This window comes from Martes martes (genome assembly GCF_963455335.1).
Source record: "Martes martes genome assembly, chromosome: 14".
Taxonomy (NCBI): Eukaryota; Metazoa; Chordata; class Mammalia; order Carnivora; family Mustelidae; genus Martes; species Martes martes.
This window is the reverse complement of record NC_137902.1, coordinates 84,011,278-84,030,403: the sequence shown is the minus strand read 5'-3', so window position 1 is coordinate 84,030,403 and position 19,126 is coordinate 84,011,278. Positions and strand designations below refer to the sequence as shown.

Sequence of the window (19,126 nt, the reverse complement as noted above, 5' to 3'; positions counted from 1 at the left end):
ATATGAGAAGACGGACGTTAGCTGAACCTATTGAGGTAATCAATTCACAATATATGTAAATCAAACGATCACACTTAAATGTACACAGTGATGTATGTTAATTATTCCTCAATAAAACTGGAAAAAATATAACTACCTTATGCCAGCAATTCTACTTCTGGGTACTTGAAGAAAACAAAAACACTAAGTCGAAAATATATACACACCCTCAAACTCAGGGCAGCATTATTGAGGCTAGCCAAGACATGAAAACAACCTTAGTGTCCATTAACAGATGAATGGATAAAGAACATGTGGTATATCTATAGAATGGAATATTATTCAGCCAGAAAAAAAACAATGAAATCTTGCCATTTGCAACAACATGAATGGACCTCATGCTAAGGGAAGTAAGTCAGACAGACAAACATTATATAATCTTGTTTATATGTGGAATAAAATTTTTTAAAAAAGAGCTCATACATACAAAGAATAAATTGGAGGCCGCCAGAGGCAGGGGGTAGATGAAATGGTTGAAGGTGGTCAAAAGGATCAAACTTCTGGGTATAAAATAAGTAAGTCATGGGGAGAGAATGTAGAGTGTGGTGAGTATAGTTAGTAACACTGTATTGCATATCTGAAAGTTGCCAAGAGAGTCAATCTTTAAAGTTCTCATGATAAGAAAAATAGATTTTGTAACTACGCATGGTGACAGATGTTAACTAGACTTACTGTGGTGCTCATTTTGTAATACATTTGACCCTCGAACAACATGGGTTTGAACTGTGTGGGTCCACTTTTATGTGGACTTTTTTCAGTAAGTACGATATAGTCTAGTAAATGTATTTTCTCTTCCTTAAGATTTTCTTTTCTCTGGCTTACTTTATTACGAGCATACGGTATATAATACGTATAACATGCAAAATCTGTGCTCATTGACTGCTTCTGTAAATCAGTATGACTTCTAGGCAACACCAGGCTATTAGCACTTACAGTTCTGGGGAGTCAAAAGTTGTATGTGGCATTTCAGCCGCACGGCATGGTGATGGGCGCAGTGGTGGCGAGCAGCCCTAACTCCCATGTTGTTTCTGGGTCAACTGTATATACAAGTATCAGATAATCATGTTGTATGCCTGGAATTAGTATAATGTTATATGTCAATTATATCTCAATTAAAAAAAGAAGAAGAAAATTAGACTAAAAGATGTAAGGCCAAATTTTGTTTTCTGAATAGTTGGGACCCTATTAAAGTCACGTGTTAGTGACAGTGAGCAATGGTACACGTCTGGTTAGATGGACTCCAAGTCAGTGAAGGACAGAAAGCCCCAGAAGAGCCCCCGTGCCCCGGGGGAGGCTTACGTTGTATTGCTCGGAGCCGAGGGATCACTGTGGGGCTGCTGGGTGGGCTGGAGCCGTTGCTGTTCACACTCTTCCGTTTGTCCAAGTTGGGAGAGGCCTGGACGGTGATTTTATGCTGGAAGTCTGTTGGATAGGCAAAGAAGTGAGAATTGAGAGTTCATGGTTTTAGGCTCTATTCAGAGGAAAATCTGCCAGAGGGTAAGGAGGTATCTCTGGGTCTGTTTCTTGGTTTCCTTCTTATCTTCCATTCAGGGCTCCAGAGTCAATAATAATCAGAGTCTACAAGGGCGCCTGGGTGGCTCAGTAGGTTGGGTGTCTGCCTTCCGCTTGGGTCATGATCCTGGGGTCCTGAGATCGAGCCCCACATCAGGCTCCCTGCTCAGAGGGAGTCTGCTCCTCCCTCTGCCTCCCTCTGTCTCTCATGAATAAATAAAATCTTTAAAAAAAAATAATCGGAGTCTAGGTATGTTAGGTATAGTCAGACACACAGGCACAGACCAACGAGACATTACTGAGTACTTGTAGAACCTAACCATCCTCTAGGAAGGAGCGTGACCTTGGTGTGGTCTAACACAGTGGAAAACAAATTTCAAAGAGGAGACACTGTGGATTTCAGTGAGTCCTGGTTCTGCTACAGACCATCTAGGGACCTCAAACCGGTAAGGAACCCTCTGAGCTCATCTCTGCTACTGTCGGACAGAAACAACCAATACTTCACATCTCTGCTGTGGTGATTAAAACAGAAAATGCTGGTTCTAGGGGGTCTGGAACATGCTACCCCCCAAAACCTTCCCTTAACCTGTTACATTTCTCCACGACTGTCTACTCTTCATCAAACCCAGCAGAAGAACACTCCGGTCTATTTCTTTAGGTCTTCATTTCCTTATGAAGTCTCCCCTGTCACATCAAACTTAAGTTAAATAATTTTTTATGCTTCCCCTCCCATTAATCCACCTTGGACAGTTTGACTTTCAGACCCAAACGGGGACCCAAAGAGGGTCAAGGACAACTCCCCCAACCTTGCCCCGGTTAAAAGCATTCCTCAGTCCTAGCACCTAACGCTCACATGGACAGCTGTCAGGAACCGGAGCCAACAACTAGGAATTAGGGTTACCGTCACCAGAGTGTTACTGTCACCAGAGTGGAAGAGGAGAGTGTCTGGGGAAACTGTCAGCTGTTGGAAAGTCATCAAAACCTCGGGCGCAGGTAAAAGAAATTACTCCAGTGCACTGCGGGGCTGAACCTTTGGATTTTCTAGCAGCTGTTTTTACAGCTCGGTGGGGGCAGAGGTTAACTTGTAGGTTCTGTCTGGTGATGATGCAAACAATTTCCGTCTGGTGTGAAAAACAATCCCAAAGGTTGCGGCTTGTGGCCACGCTGGGCACTAACCTTGTTTGTATTTAACCTAGAAATCTAACCCTAACGTTTCCTTATTCAACTGCCCATAGATATGTAGCTCCTCAAACTCCCACTGAAACCAATTTTAACTGGTTGTCCTAATTATTGGCGAGTTGGATAAAAATCTGTGACACGCGTTCATTTCATATTTGCAAGAGAGCTATGATTTTCCTTTTTGAAAACTATACTTTGCACTTTCAAGGACTTGAAAGAACCACCTAGTATCTGAAACGAGGAAGAGCTGGTTTCCGGCAGGCAGACGTGTCTCCGGTCGTCCCTGCTGCACATCTGGAAACGTGTAACATTGTCTTCTTCTCCCGGACCCTCCGCATCCCAGCGCACACAACGTATCGTGTCAGTCCCGTGCTACAGATGCACCGGCGAGCTCTAGCTGAGAAGCTTGTACTCCGGCTTCTGGAAGCAGCAGACTCCGCAGGTCAGCCCCAGCCTCGCACTTGGCAGCCACATGAGTTTTCGGGAGGCATCTCAGTTGTCTCCACGTACAAAAATGGAAAGTAAATCACAATTTCAACTCTGCAGGACGGCGCTGAACAATTAACTACAAAGTATGGAGTACACTCGGCTCGGGGCTCGGGACGGAAGCCGCCCGGATGCATGTCGGTGACTTTCTGTTCTCCGCACGCCACTGCCACTGCCACTGCCATCCCACGCTGGAGGAGCCGCCGCAGCTCCCGTCCCAGCTTCCTGCGTCTGCCCTGGGTCCCTCGGGTCTAGCTCACGGCAGCCAGATGCCTTTTAAAAATGTATGCCAGCCCACGACATTCCCCTGCTGACAAGTCTTCAAAGGTTCTGCGTTACTTAAGTGACAGAGATCAAAGTCGTCACATGCTGCGTAGGGCCCTCAAGTCTGAGTCTGGGTTCTTCGTGCCTCCCGCCTCCTGCTGCTCTGTTCCCCCGTCCCTTGCTGTGGTCTGAACCGGGGGGTTGGGAAACTTTACTGTAAAGTGCCACAGAGGACATGTTTTACACACCGTGGGCCACATGGCCTCTGTCACAGGTACTCAACTCTGCTGATCTCGTGAGCAATCCATCGTACGCGACACATACATGCTTTCCAATACAACTTTATTTATGGAAATGGCAATTTAAATTTCATATAATGTTCACGTGCCATGACATATTGGTCTTCTTTTTGAGTGTTTAAAAGTGCATAAACCACTGAACCATTTTGTGGGCTGCACAGAATGAGTGGGGGGCTGGTCCGGCTGACCCCCGGACAAACCACAGCGGTCTTTTTCAGTTCCTGGGAGGAACCAAGCCTTCTCTGCCTGTGCTCGCTGCCTGTTCTCTTCCTCCCCTTCTGTATTCAGTCACTTCCTAACTTCAAGTCTCATTTTATTTTTTTAGATTTTTTAATTTGTTTTTAGATTTTATTTATTTGTTTATTTATTTATTTGACAGAGATCACAAGTAGGCAGAGAGAGAGATGGGGAAGCAGGCTCCCCGCTGAGCGGAGAGCCCGATGCGGGGCTCGATCCCAGGACCCTGAGATCATGACCCGAGCCGAAGGCAGAGGTTTAACTCACCGAGCCACCCAGGCGCCTCTCAAGTCTCATTTTAAATGTTACCTCGTTAGGATGCTCTCCTTAGAGCAGGTGACACCTCTCAGCTAATCACTGTCATGTGACCCTTCTCTCATAGTAGTTAATAATCTTAGCAAGTAAATGAGTATTTAATTATTAGCTTAGGTCTCACTCCCCTGCCCCCTGACAAGGTCAGCTCTTGGGGCAGGGGCCAGAAGTCTCCGTCACGGCAGCACCCCACCGCGGGCTGGCACACTGCCCCACCCAGAAAAGCTACTTCGGAAATCTTTGCTGAGTCAATATTTTCTCTGCTTAAGATTATAAGTAACATAAGGGCAGAGATCCTGTTTATTTTCTCATAATCCCTGCTACTTGATCATGGTAAACCCACGAGTGTTTGTTGAATGAGCAAGTGGTATAAGGTCTTGCAGTAGAATCAAACTGGAGCTTACGGTTGACTGGTGGAATGTAGCTAGCAGGGTGCGCGGTGGTTTGGAAGACAAAGCGAGGGGAAATGAAGGAGCAGGTAGGTGGCTCCTCCCATCTACCAAGTAAGAAAAATGAAAGATCTGACCTAAGTGGAGGATGGGTGCAAGATAGCAGTTTAGCAGGACATGGTGATGGACTGGATTTGGAGGGGGGGGGAGGGGGAAGAGGGGGTGGAGAGTAAAAGAAAGAATTACCCTTACCCATAGACACAAAAGAGTTTATTTTATATTGAAGTGCTTTGTGAAATTTCAGCTAGTCCCGTGACATGTCAGAACATTCTGGAAGCAAATTGTCCAGGAGACGCCAGCCCTCAGAACAGGAGGGCCGAAGGCGGGTGTGTTCTTGCCATCCTCAGAACTAGAGAACCAAGTCACAGCATGTGAACCAGAGACCAAGGGGAACAGATGATGGCAGGGTAACCAGCACAGAACGTCGGTGAGACCAAGGAGGAGGAGCAAAGACACAAAACTGGATTTCAACAATACCTAAGCCTCAGGGTGCTTCTGATTTTCTTAAAAAAAAAAAAATAATAATAATCTAATTTCTCTCTCTTAAAAAAAGGGCACTCTTGATCTTTTTAAACATAAAATGCTTTTTATTATAAATATCTTTGTCCCTATAAAGTGGGGAAAGGTTGACTCTGTCCCCGTTATGCGTTTAGGAAACAGGCTGGTGTTATTTTTCTTTGAACTTGAGAGAACAGTTTTCTCATGGCAGGTTATCGTGAGGTCCACAGGCTTTGGGGTAAAACCTACACTAGTATTTTAATTGGCAATGTGTCATGATAGTCTCAGTGGGAATGATCATCTTGGCCCTGAAAGTAGTCACATTTGTGTGTACATACACTGACTCTCACATTTGCACACGAGGCAGATGACTGGGCGGACTTTCGGCATCGCTGAGCGGTTGAAATTGGAATGCCATTGTTTTTTAGAAACCTACCAACTTCTGAAGGCTTCAAAGCCTCTTGGCCTTGTTTTATATGTTCTAAAAACATAACTTTGGTTTAAGATAAGCATAATGCAGAGTGAATGATAGAAAGTGGTCACAATAGGAAAATATCTACCACGATCACGTTTTCTTCCTACAGATTCCAAGAATTCATAAAATATAACTTAAAAACTCTTGTCTTAGATTATGTTCTCCTTTTATGAGCATCTATCCTTATTTGGTCAGGGCTCCAGGAAGGATTGCCGGTGGGAGGAACGACAGTTGAGTTTTCTAGCAGTACGTCATCACAGCTATAAAAAGCAGTAAGACAACAAAAGTTATCCTCAGCGCTTCTGAAGGACAAAATTATGCTGCGATAACTATTCACACTTAATAACAAGGTTATGAAAGAGGCACAGGCACAGATACCAAAAGCCAGTCTGTAGGAGTCTCAAATATGTTTCTGAGGAAATTTTTAAGCTAGTTGAACGTGGAGAAAATTCCTGCAAAAGGGGTTGGAGGGATTTGGTGCGCTGAAAGGAAAGTGTCACGGCCATTCCACCTACTGCCAGTGTTCCTTCCTTAGTAGTGTACCGTTCAATAGTACTGACGTTTGGTAACTCAAGGAAATTTCTAGCAGACGGTAACTTTCTTGAACTTTTACTTCTATACTAAGCCAAATTCCTGAAGGAGAAAAAGAAGTTTTGTTAGGGTTATCATCCTTCTCCTTGGACCTTTGGATATGTATCCTGCTTTGGGACATTGTGCAAGTAAAGTAAGTGAGTGAGTGAGTGAGTGAGTGAGTGAGTGAGTGAGTGTGTGTGTGTGTGTGTGTGTGTGTGTGTGTGTGTGAAGGGGGGGATTCTAAACAAAAAGTTTCCATGGTGGTTAACAGTGTGACAACAATGTAGCACCACCTTGTGGCCAGAAGAGGTAAATGCCATATTAAATTACAGCAACTGAATTTCATTCCTTCAGGTGGATTCCAATTATAGCAGGTTTGGGGGGATATGTTTTTAAATGGAATCATTTATTAAGTGCCACAAGGTAAATAAATGTGTAACTAAAATTCTCAGAGAGAGAAAAGCCAAATAGTGCAATTCAGGAATAATAGAAATCTAAATGTATATAATATACAATATAATATATAAAATATTAAAAATATGTATTTATATATACTATATAAAATATAAAATAATATAAATCTAAAAATAGTCAAATGCACTCAACCTCCTTGGAATGAATATGAATATTGGCCAAACACGATCTGAGAAGAAAAGCAGGAGGGAAAGTGAACTCAGGAATCCTGAGATGTGTACTTGAATCATCTGGCCGCTGAGGATTAAAGGGTCCGTGGAATGATTTAATTTTTTTCTCCCAAATTTATTCTCCATCAACTTCTCATTGGCCGCCTCCTGAATCAGTGAATAATAATCAGGATAACGTAGTCATCACACAGACAGAAGGCTGCTACAGCTAAGAACTCGAGAAAATGCACATGGAGTGCTCCTCTGGATTTTTCTATCATCTACACTTGAAAGCAGAAGCCTCATCATAAATAAAACAGTCTATTTTAAATTATGTCTGACATACAAGATAGCACACTCCATGGTCCCCCAAGTTACCCTTTGGCTAAAAAGCAAACATCAGAAGAGAACATGAAAAAGTATATTTTTTTTTTCCCCCAGAGAGGTCAGATATAAAATGAGTAAGGAGCCACAGCCTGTCCTCACTTCAGCAAACCAAATAATCAATAATGTATACCGTATACCAACTGCCACGCATCAGCGATTTTCTGATCAACTGAGGGTTTCTGCAATAACCTGGAAGGTCACATTGTTTTGCAAGCCTTCCGGTATTTTGTAATAAGTAATTTTACAAGACAATTTACACATACTTTACATATAAAACCAAGCTATTGATACAGCTATTTAAAATCCGTTTCCATGCCATTAACAAACAGCTTAGGACAACATTAGCATCCTTAAAGGGACTCTGTAATATACAGGGAGAGGTGCAGAGATAAGGAGGACAGATAAATGGATATTTACTGCACATTCCATGAAAATGCAGCCAGCTCTCATTCCGTCACCATTCTTCCCCAGTATTAGGAGTATCACAAAGTATGGTGGTGGGGGGACGGGTATTCGGTTTTTCCTTAAATCAAGTATACCATGTATATTAAAGAATGCAATTTTACAAACTGATCTATGTTTGCTGTTTTCTATTCTGTTTAGTTTCTTCTAACGTATTACAACGTTTAAAACTGTCACAATGTTTTAAAGCCCAGGAGGTATAAAAATGAACCAGTAAATGTAGAGATGACAGGCAAACAATTAAAGTACTTGATGTATTTTGTTGAAGCTGGGAACAGCATCTTCAATGCCCCCAGTGAACTCAGTTACCAGATGACATTGTAGATCTTTGTGGAAGCAACTGAGTGACGAACTAGCAGTAATTCTGTTGTTCAGGATTTTTTCACCATGCCATGCAATGCTGGTTCAGTGCCATGAACTAAAAAGGAAATTCTCCTTTAATTTCAAAAGGAGTAAATCTATGAATCCATTTACAGCCAAGCACGCCCAGAGCTAACTTCTCAGGACACAACGTGCTGTAAGGCACAACTGATGCTTTTCGCCCGTGAACGTGACCATGAGCTGGGTCATTATGTTATGACCAGAACTAAAGCAAGCAAGTGAAGAGACTTATTCAAGTCATGTCTTTTTTTTTTTTTCTCAATTTATATTCTTAAGATTTTATTCCTTTCTTTGAGAGAGAGAGAGAAAGAGAGATCACAAGCAGGGGAGAGGGGCAGAGGGAGAAGCAGACTCTGCACTGAGCAGGGAGCCCGAGGCGGGACTTGATCCCAGGATCCTGGGATCGCCACCTGAGCCAAAGGCTTAACTGACAGAGCCCCCAGGCGCCCTTCACGTAATGCTTTGCAATCTCAGTCTCCCACCTCTTCCCGGTGCTGGAGAAGCAAAGCCGATTTCAGGGCTGACGTTCAAAACTCTTAGGAAACAGGAGGACGGAAATCATACCTGAAGGTAAACTGATTCGATGGCCGTCTTTGAGCTTCAGCCGACTTCTCCTGAACTTTCCCTTCCTCTTCTTGACGTTGGGCTTCTCCTGGTTTAACTGGAATATCAAAATGTGGAGCTCCCGCTCCAGCACGTCGATCTCCCGCTCGGCGAGCTGCTGCTCCCGCCGCCTGAGCAGCGCCTCCTGGGACTTCTGCTGGAGCGCGGCTCGGGTCAGCTCCTCCTCTCGGGACCGCAGCTCCTGGGGCAGAGAGCACACCTGCTGTGAGCGAGGAGCAGGGGCTCCTGCACTTCCGCCCACCCCTGGCCCCTCCAGTCCTCCTGGGACAGATCCCCTGGCAGTCAGGACGGTCGGAGCGGAGATCTTTCTAGCACGGCACTTAGACGACAGCTAAAGCCTCGCGTGGGTTCCATCAGGGGCTCTCAGCCTTTCGGTCTTCCAAAGGCATCACAGATTTTTTACAGCTGATTTTAACATTGCTCTCTCATCTCTGGCCTTTATAAATCACCTGACATGTAAAATGTACATTAATGTGGAGCGACAAAATACAGGTGGGAACGACCCTTTTCCAAATAAAGCCCAAGTCAAAGCTTGGCTAGGTAAAGGGTAATTGTTCTCCCCACAAAAGACGGCATTTCGGATTCCTTCACTTTGGACGAACTTCCTGAGGTTCTTTAAGAATTTGCGCAGAGATTGAAACATCACGGAGGCGAGGTTAAAGGGAATACAAAGCTGATGTGTTCAACGTCAGCTGGAGGCCCATCAGAATTGAAAACGAGCATCTCTAAAACAAGTCAATGGAAAATGCACTTTCTAGGACCCCGTGGGTGGATGCAAACTATCACGTCACAGGCAGATCTCATGTATTAGCTCATAACATCCCACTGCCCCAGTGCTTCCTGACTAAAGTCTAGCGTCCTCTTGGTTTGGGTTTCAGAATTATTTAACGTTATAGAAAAATCTAGGAATTGTAGCATATAGTTAATCCTTGAACAACATGGTTTTAGGAGCACTGACCCTCCCCCCACCGTGCCATCTAAAATCTATAAATAACTTTTGACTCCCCAAAAACTTAACCACTAATCACAGCTTACTGTTGCCAGGAAGCCTTAGTGATGACATAGCCTGTTAACGCGTATTCTGTGTGTTGTAGCGTCAGACAGTGTATTCTTACAACAAACTAAGCTAAAGAAAAGAAAATTTTATTAACAAAATGAATAGAAAATACACTCACAGCACTGTATTTATTGGAAAAAGCCATGTATAAGTGGACCCACATAGTTCAAACCCATGTTGTTCAAGGGTCAACTGTACTTTTGTTCCTATTGGGAAAAAAGTATTCAGTAGTAAAACCAAGAACTCTACAAAGTTTTTAAATCACACTTCCATTCTTTTTTCATTTCTATAAAATGATCCGTCCTTCACCAGAGACATAAATGGTCTTTTCAGGGCTGAGCTACTTTCTCTCCTTGATTACCTGCTACTAAATCAAGCACTCACACAGAAATCAAGGCATTTACAAACTTTCATTTACACTGCTCCAAGAATTTAATCGTAGACCATCCTAATACCAAGATCTTTGTTAGAAACCGTAGACGCCTTCTCAGGTGGAGCTTTGGGCCGGGAGCTCTGAGCATGGGGCAGACATGGCGCACGTTTATCAGCAGGCCACTTTGCACAGCCCACCTCAAGAACACTGATGCATGAAAGGACGCCACAAAACAAAGCGCCTGGGAGAAACCAGAGCTGAGCCATGGGACTGAAAGGTCAACTGAAGTCCACTAGACCCTTGGACTTTTTACAGATGGGCTCAAAGAATATTTGGAGGTTATTCATCGGTACCATTATCACAGAGGAAAACGCAGAAGACCCTCCTTCCACAAATAAACATAATAATATCAAGAAGAGACTAGGGCGCTCTAAGATATGAAACAAAAAATTAATCAGATCAAACTAATCCTGAATTTATTGTAAATCGACCAAAGTGGGCTGAAATTCGCCTTTGAGACAGTCTTTAAATTTATTTTTTTCTAAACAAACTTCGTGAAATTGCAAAAGCAAAAATTTTCTTAAAACCAATTAGGGCAATTCAAGTCGCTTCTGGTGTCACCTGCCTGGGTGTGCATCTGCATTCAGTTGCCCAGTATTTTTTTTATTACATTACTCCGGACATCAATTACTATTTATTACATGAAAAGGAAAAGAAAATAGTACATATTAGAAAAAAACTCTGGAATCTGTTATTTAATTGATGGATTCTCCAACCAGTTTGTCCAAACTGGAGATCTTACCATCGTCTATTTGGGGACAGAGGACACCTTCCAGTCAACTTCCAATGTCTAACTCATTACTATCTGCTCTTTTCTTAAGATACGACTTTTCAGCGGTGTTGGTATCCATCCAATGAACTATTGTGAAATGAAACGGCCTGAGGAACAGATGAGGGCAGCAAATTCAATTAGGCTTTCTGTGTGTTACTACTACAAAACTTGAAGAAGAAACCATGTTTAATTCCAGGTCCCCAGGCTAAAATGTGAATCCCCTGGCAATGGCTTTACAAATTAAAAAAAAAAAAAAAAAAAAATCCCTTGCCCAAGACTTCATAAGAGAAAAAATAAAAAGATCAAAAAGAAAGCAGCCAAAGTACTCTTCCTTCTGAATGAATTTTAAAAAACATTCAAAAGTAAAAGAAAAAAAAAAAAGGCCTGGGGTTTTAGAGGTTTTAGAACCCCTTTGAATACTCTGAAATTATGAACCACACACAAAAATTCTTTTGGTTGCTGAGATTTCTAGGCAGTAATATTTGTTTAATTGCTTGGCACGGGCCATTCTAGTAATAGCAAACCCAGATTCCTGGCAGTGGATGTTAATCATTAACGGTGACATGCCTTCTAATAGTGCTTCAAAAACAGGTGCATGCTGCCACCCAATGCACAAAGACAGACCCATGAAGATAAGAGGCCAGGAATTTAGGGAGGAACGGCTATCTGCAGAGGCTGCAGTTTACTGAGTAACGCAGAGCACCGCCCAGTTACTGACCGTTAATTCCAAGTCTGACGCCTCCTACCTTAAGCAATCAGTGAACGAGAAAGGGAGATAGTGCACGTAGGCTGTGCCTTTGACTCTGTCTAAAAAGATGCAGTTAGAAACCTCTGAGGGAAAAAAAAAACATTACATATTCTCTTTAATTTTAAGTCAGAGACTCAAAAGATGCCATGAATGCTGTATTTTCCAGGGGCACCGCACCAAAAGAATAGAGGGAGAAAAAGTAAAGGCCCCGCCAGAGGACAGCTCCAAAGTGTATCCAAAGAATAATAGAGAAACTACTGTAAAGCCCCAAAATGGAGAAAGAGCAGACATGCATTCTTGAAGCACGTTTTTTGACTTTTATACCACATATATAGTAACGATTAACTCACTGGGTATGCTTCTACCCTGCAGTGTCATAAATAATTATCAACAATTTAAAATAAATAAGTGAAATAAATAAAAATAATCATTATTTATATCACCTCTAAATTGTAAATTCTGTGATTTCTTTTATTTTTCTTCAAAGTCCACTCCCATGCCCCAAATCTTTTTTATTTTTTTTTATTTTTTAAAGATTTTATTCATCCATTTGACAGACAGAGATCACAAATAGGCAGAGAGGCAGGCAGAGAGAGAAGAGGAAGCAGGCTCCCTGGCGAGCAGAGAGCCCTATGCGGGGCTCGATCCCAGGACCCCGGGATCATGACCTGAGCCAAAGGCAGAGGCTTTAACCCACTGAGCCACCCAGGCGCCCCTCTTTTTTATTTTTGCTATTAAACATCTAATCTTAGAATTCCCAAGAACAATTTGGGAAAGTGTAAAAAGAAAAAAAAAAGTCAGTATTTTCTCTATTACACTAAGTCGACAAAATGTATTAAAGTTTCCCAAAAAATGTAGTAATAATATCACAGAAAGGGATCCTTCAACTCAACGCAAGACTGACTGAGTAATCCGGTCAGGTCATTTTCAAGCATTTTATTGCTCAGAGGAGCCCATTCCTGCCTGTCCGGCCCAGGGAATGGCGTGGCCGCTGGAACCTCCTTCGGTTCGAATCAAAACCACCGCTTTCCTCGGCTCTTGCCGGGTGCTGGGCACTGCTCTGAGCACTCTGCACCCAGCACTCAGGGAGCCTCCCCGCACCCGGGGAGACAGCAGCCTTCCCGTGACACTTCGTGGTGGGGGTGGGCGGGGGAGTCCTGGGTCAGCAAACGGTAGAGCCCCGATTCCAGGCAGCTGCCGGGCTCCAGTCCGAACCCCTTCACTGGACTGCTCGAGGTTCCGGCTCTCTGCTACAGATGTGTGTTTACAAAAGGGACGGGGATCTGTCACAGTTTTTAGAATCCTGTTTAGCTATCCCCTTGGGCTGGGACGCTCGAATCCCGGGAGGGAACGACGCTGAACTCGGTCCGCCGCACCACTGTCACTGTCGGCTCGAAGTGTCAGAAAGTTGGTGGTTTGGAGACATTATAATCCCGGGAGCTTTCGCCTGGGAAGTCCTAGTTCCAAACTCTGAAACAACAGGAAGCACAGTCCCCCCTCAAGCTCCTCCAGGACCCCGGGGCAGCCCCCCTCAAGCTCCTCCGGGACTCCAGGGCAGCCCCCCAAAGCACCACCCCTTCGGCACCCCTACTGTTCTTTGCCCACACTGGATGGATTCCCAGGTCCTTCTCCTGCCTTCCGGGCCATCCTCCTTGGGGGGCTCTTTAAAACTCGGTGCTGACAATCAAACCCACCATCTAAGGTTGCCTTTGCCTGTTCTCTATAATTTTTAAAAGATTTTTATTTACTTGTCAGAGAGAGAGAGAGAGAGAGAGAGAGAGAGAGCAAGGGGATAGGCAGACAGAGGGAGAAGTAGGCACCCTGCCGAGCAAGGAGCCCGATGTGGGACACGATCCCAGGACCCTGGAATCATAACCTGAGCCAAAGGCAGCCACTTAACCAATGGAGCCACCCAGGCGTCCCTGCCTGTTTTATATTTTTAAACTTACAAAATACTGGAAGATCTAAGAAGGGACTGAATTGCCTACACATTTACTACTTGAAAAAAAATGACTTTAGGGAAAAAAATGACTAACAGTTTACATATTTCTCTTTAGTCTTTATTGTAATCATTTAAAATCATGAAATATTTAAAATATACTACAATTAGAATAGCAAATAACCATGCACTTACCATCAGTATTTAAGAGATGTTAAGTTTTTTGTTTGTTTGTTTTTTAAAGATTTTATTTATTTGACAGAGATCACAAGCAGGCCGAGAGGCAGGCAGAGAGAGAGAGAGGAAGCAGGCTCCCCACTGAGCAGAGAGCCCGATGCGGGGCTCAGTCCCAGGACCCTGAGATCATGACCCGAGCTGAAGGCAGAGGCTTAACCCACTGAGCCACCCAGGTGCCCCCACAGAGATGCTAAGTTTTTAAGGTGATCTATCTCAGGTCTGCTGCAGTCCGACGGGCACCGACTCTAATGTTCTCCCTTCCGCCCTGCAGATCTGCTAAGCCTCAGCTGCTTTCTGTGCTTCCCTTATCTGTACCGTCAGTCTTTTTGTACATCTGAGTGATGGTGTTTCATAAACTTACATAAATGGTGTCTAATGTAATTATTTTTCCGCAACTTGCTTTTTCCGCTCAATCTTATGTTTGAGATTTCTCCATGTTGAAACATGCAGCTAGAATTCATTGATTTTAACTAGTTTGCAGATTTCCACTGAATCAATACACAGCGGTTGGGGTGTCTCTTCGCTGTTAGGAATACGGAGGCCGTTCCCAGGTTTTCATTCTCACAAACCACGCTGATGTGAACAACAAAAATCTCCCTGTGCGCACGTGTGGGACTCTCTCAAGAACATACAAGCAGAAATCAGACAGCGGCGTTGGGCACCGCTTCGACGGCACAAGATTCAGAACGGGTTTATAATACACCTTTTAAATTCCCTTTTACTTAAAACAGGAATAATGCGATAACGATAATAGGAGCATGTTAAGAAACTTTACGCAGGTTAATTTATTTCCTGTCTACCTTGTGCTGAGTACTTTGTTCAGTGCTATGGATGGAAATGGCCAAGGAGGAGACAGCACAGCTGGTGAACTGACCCCCGAGCAGAAAAGGCAAACCAAGAACAATAAGCAAGCGAGCAGTCACCCGGCAGGACTCAGCACAGGCCTGACGAGGGAGGGGTGGGATGCCGGGACACAGTCCACCCAGTGAGTCCCAGTAAGGGAACGAACGGAGCTGGGTAGCACTAACAGTCAAGGAGCCAGCAACCGTGAGGTGGGACCAAAAGTGAGGGAGGGGACAGTCTTCTGGACAGAGAAGAGAATTTACACCAAGACCTAAGATCAAGAGCATGGCGTCGGAGGAACCAAATTAATTCAGTGTGATTGGGACAGTGTCCTAAGTCTGTCAGGATAAAGGAAATTCGTAAGGAAAGGGACTGGCTATTGGAGAAGGATGCTCAGATCCGCACCGGAGGTGGTGGCGAGGGGAGCAGGGGGAGGCGGTGAGTGAGGACACCACGGAGAGGTGGGTGTAAGTGGGGACCACGGGGACGAGGGCAGGGGTTCCCACTGATGGGCTCTGTCACATAGGAGACCACCAGAACTTAAGACTGGATAGCTATGAGAACAGCAATCCCATTATTAAAAAAAAAATTAAAAAAAGACTCAAGGAAGATCGGGCGGGGGACGAAGAGTAGGTTCTGACTTCAGTGTCTGGTGGGAAAAGGGTGCCAAGATACGTAGCCGGCCCCTCTTCAAAACTTGTCAGCGAGATCCCACATCCCTAGCCTGGCCTCCTAGGGACCTCTAGGATACAGACTGTCATGTCCCTCTGTGTACCCCAGGGCTCTAACACTGCTCCCAGTCCACAGTGCACAGTCAACACGTTTGCTGGGGAAAACAAACCAATAACAAAATGTAACCTTGAAATTGAGACCAACGTCCCCATAGACACATTTTTAAATTACATGTATTTTTAAGAAAACAAGTTGCACATTGGGGAATACCCACGACAAGCCTTGATTAAATTCCCAGTTCAGCAAGACAACGGTAGACGTCGGCCGCTCGAGGACAGAATGCGAGCCTACGCTGTCTTGGTACCGCACACAGTGCTGTACAGTCTAACTCAGGGAAGGCTTACACACACACACTCGCGCCACAACTTGTGATGCCTGCTCCCGCCCTGACCTTTGCACTTGGGCTGACTGCAGGCCTCTGAGATGTAAAAGTCTAGAGAGGGAACACAGCCACGCTACAGAAGGCCAAGTAGCTTCACCGTGGGCTAAACAGGAATAGGCACGTGGACTCTACTGAGCAAAGCACTATCGCCTTCTTCAAGAGAATTCCACCATTTTAGAATCACAAATGTATGAGGCATAAAAATTCCTTCCTGGACAATGACACGGCTTCATAAAGGTTATCGAAAGCCTGCAATGTTGGACTTTGTCCCGACACTGACTGCACATACAACAGAATTTATCCTGTTGAACAATTACACACTCGAGCAGAATAAACCTTGATTCATCGCAACACTCAAGTGCTACAAAAGTGTCCTCAAAAAAGTGAGGACTGCCGCTGCAGCACAGGGCCATGCTGTCCACGGCGGCAGGGTCCTTCGGGGCTGCGAGCCCGGTCCGTCACCCGGGGGGACCATGCGACCTGACCTCACCCCTCAACCAGTCTGCCTTCCGATCCCCTGTGCCTTCCCGTCTCACGTGTCACCGCACATGGTGGCAGCCTCGCCACGTGTCACATGTACGTTTATTCTGTGCTGCTGCTTAAAATATACAAACCAACCAGAGCTTAACTCGTCATATTAAAAAGTTCAAAAATTACACACTTTCCCAGTTTCTCTGACAAAACAATGCTTTGGAGATAAAAGGTCGGGGGGGTGGGGGAGGGGGAGGGCTAGCATAAAAAAAGGCTCTAAGAGACATAACCAAAAAGTGTAGAAAGACATCTTTCATTTTTTTTTAAGCTGTGTTATGTGAGTCACCATACAAAAAGACACCTTTCAGACAAAATGTGACAACTCAATATAGAATATTATATGATATCCAAGAATTGCAATTGCTTTTTAAGGTAATAATGGCAAAAAAGTTATTTCTAAAATTCTTACCAGTGAGAGATGCACATTGAGGACTTAAAGGTAAAATGACATGAGTCGAGGATTTAATGTAAGGTACCCCATTTTTTAAAAACGATGATAATGGGAAAAAGATGAACAAAATGACAAACATCGGTAATTACTGAAGTTCGTTAATTTATATAAAGGGCTTAGTATGCTATTCTCTTTTTTTTTTAATTTGTTTTACTTTTTAAAAATCCCCCTAATAAAGTTGGTTTCTTTCCCAATTTTACATTCTGAGTATAGTTCTGTTTTAACCGGAAGGTAAGAATCAATATTCATGCCTGAAAGTCATGTATTATTAAAAATAATGCTAACAGTGTTCTTGACTCATGTTTCTCGTAATCTTCGTAAACGCGGGCGCGTGGCGCAGCCGCGACGGGTCTCTCACCTTTTCCTTTGTTCTCAGCTCATCAAACATCTGTTGAATTTCTAGCTTCCAGTCGTCTTGCATCGAATGAAAAGATTCTTGAGGCATTTCGGTCATGACCGTCCCTTCAATAGCGGTCAGTTGTTCAAGAATTAAGGCAAATGAAGGACGAATGTGGGGATCTTGCTGCCAGCACTCTAAAATCAACAAGAGCCACATTAATTCCACTTCTCAGCATAGTTTGGATTATCAGCCCATGCTGATGGTGTCTGCGGGAGATTTTAAACGCCAATTGATAATGGTTTTGAAAATTTTATTTTACACAGTGATCAGGTCGGTGGCATGCATAATATTTACTGTTCGATAAGGCTCTTGTTGTCTATCTCCTACCACGTTAATAGATGGGTGTGGGCGGTCCGGGCCTTGCCGTGGACTCTGGTTCAGGAGCCTGGGCTGCTCTAGCCAGGGGATGTACAGGTACAGAGTTCTAGAACTTGACCCAAGAAAACTAAAGTTTCTAGAAGGTTATAATCACAAGAGAGGTTTTAAGAAATGGCCTAATAATGAAGGAAGGTAACTAGCTGCTTGCAAAAGGAGTCAGTTAATTTTTAAAAGACAAGAATGAAATAGATAAGGTCACAGCAAAACCGTGCTGGTTAGGATCGTAAAACATTTTTGATCATGAGGTAGAATTTACAATAGCAGAATGGAACCAACTAAGCTCTGTCTTTGAGCGCTACTGGTGTACTTGGTGAAAACTTCTTTACCAATTGTCCAAATTTTGTATATAATCAACTCACTGATACAACTAGATGGGTTTTTAAAAAAGTAACTTAATCCCTCAATAATTTACCTGACATCTTAAGAGTGAAAAAAAGGTTTCTAATTCATAAAACAGTATAGTTGCTTACAAGCATTTGTAAATTAGAATCCTAGAAATTACTTTTCCTTCATTTCATTTATTTATTTAATAGAGAGAGAGAGGGAGGGACACAGCAAGAGAGGGAACACAAGCAGGGGGAGTGGGAGAGGGAGAAGCAGGCTCTCCACTAAGCAGGGAGCCCGAACCGTGGCTCGATCCCAGGACCCCGGGATCATGACCTGAGCGGAAGGCAGACACCCAAAGACTGAGCCACCCAGGCAACCCTAGAATCCTAGAAATTACTTTTTCGCTTAAAAAAGTAGACAGATATGGTACCTGGGTAGCTCAGTGGGTTAAGCCTCTGTCTTCAGCTCAGGTCATGATCTCAGGGTCCTGGGATCGAGCCCCGCATCGGGCCCTCTGCTCAGCGGGGAGCCTGCTTTCCCTCTCTCTCTGCCTGCCTCTCTGCCTACTTGTGATCTCTCTCTCTGCGTCAAATAAATAAATAAAATCTTTAAAAATAAAAAAGCCCTTAAAAAAAAATAGACGTTCTCCTGAGTGAATCCCGTTGCCTCCACAGACACACAGAAACTGAGGTGCACAAATACCTTTCATGAGCTTGGCAAACGGCTCCGGGCAGGTGGATGGAATGGGCAAAGTGAGCTTATTGACGGCCACCCCATAGGCCACGGCGAGCCCGTCGATGCCACGGTAGGGGACTTCTCCCGTGAGCAGCTCCCACAGCAGGACTCCATAGCTGCAAAGCAAAATTGCCATAAAGTCACATGGGTTAAATGATGTCTGTTCCTTACAACCTAAGTGGTGCGATAAATGCATCAGAGCCCTCATCAGCTCTGATTAAGAATCTTCTCTTCCAACAAAACCCTTAAGTGGCACTTACCCCAAGATGGGAGGGGGTCGAACCCCTTTCAGTGAACCTCCCAAACCCACGTAAGTACACACCTTCCCAGAAGTCAGTTACGCATTCATGACAGGAGGTAA

At 44.1% G+C, this 19,126-nt stretch overlaps 1 protein-coding gene across 1 annotated transcript in view; it reads right to left on the bottom strand.

Moving 5' to 3' along the window:
- Window positions 1-19,126, bottom strand: part of MAP3K21 (mitogen-activated protein kinase kinase kinase 21) — a 48,706-nt gene that overhangs the window by 9,235 nt on the left and 20,345 nt on the right. Inside the window, exons 3-6 of the mRNA XM_080823165.1 lie at window positions 18,733-18,881; window positions 17,284-17,459; window positions 8,741-8,981; window positions 1,339-1,461 (exon numbers count right to left, since the gene is read on the bottom strand). Of these exons, the coding sequence (XP_080679291.1) occupies window positions 1,339-1,461; window positions 8,741-8,981; window positions 17,284-17,459; window positions 18,733-18,881 (689 nt within the window). The remainder of the gene's footprint in view (window positions 1-1,338; window positions 1,462-8,740; window positions 8,982-17,283; window positions 17,460-18,732; window positions 18,882-19,126) is intronic.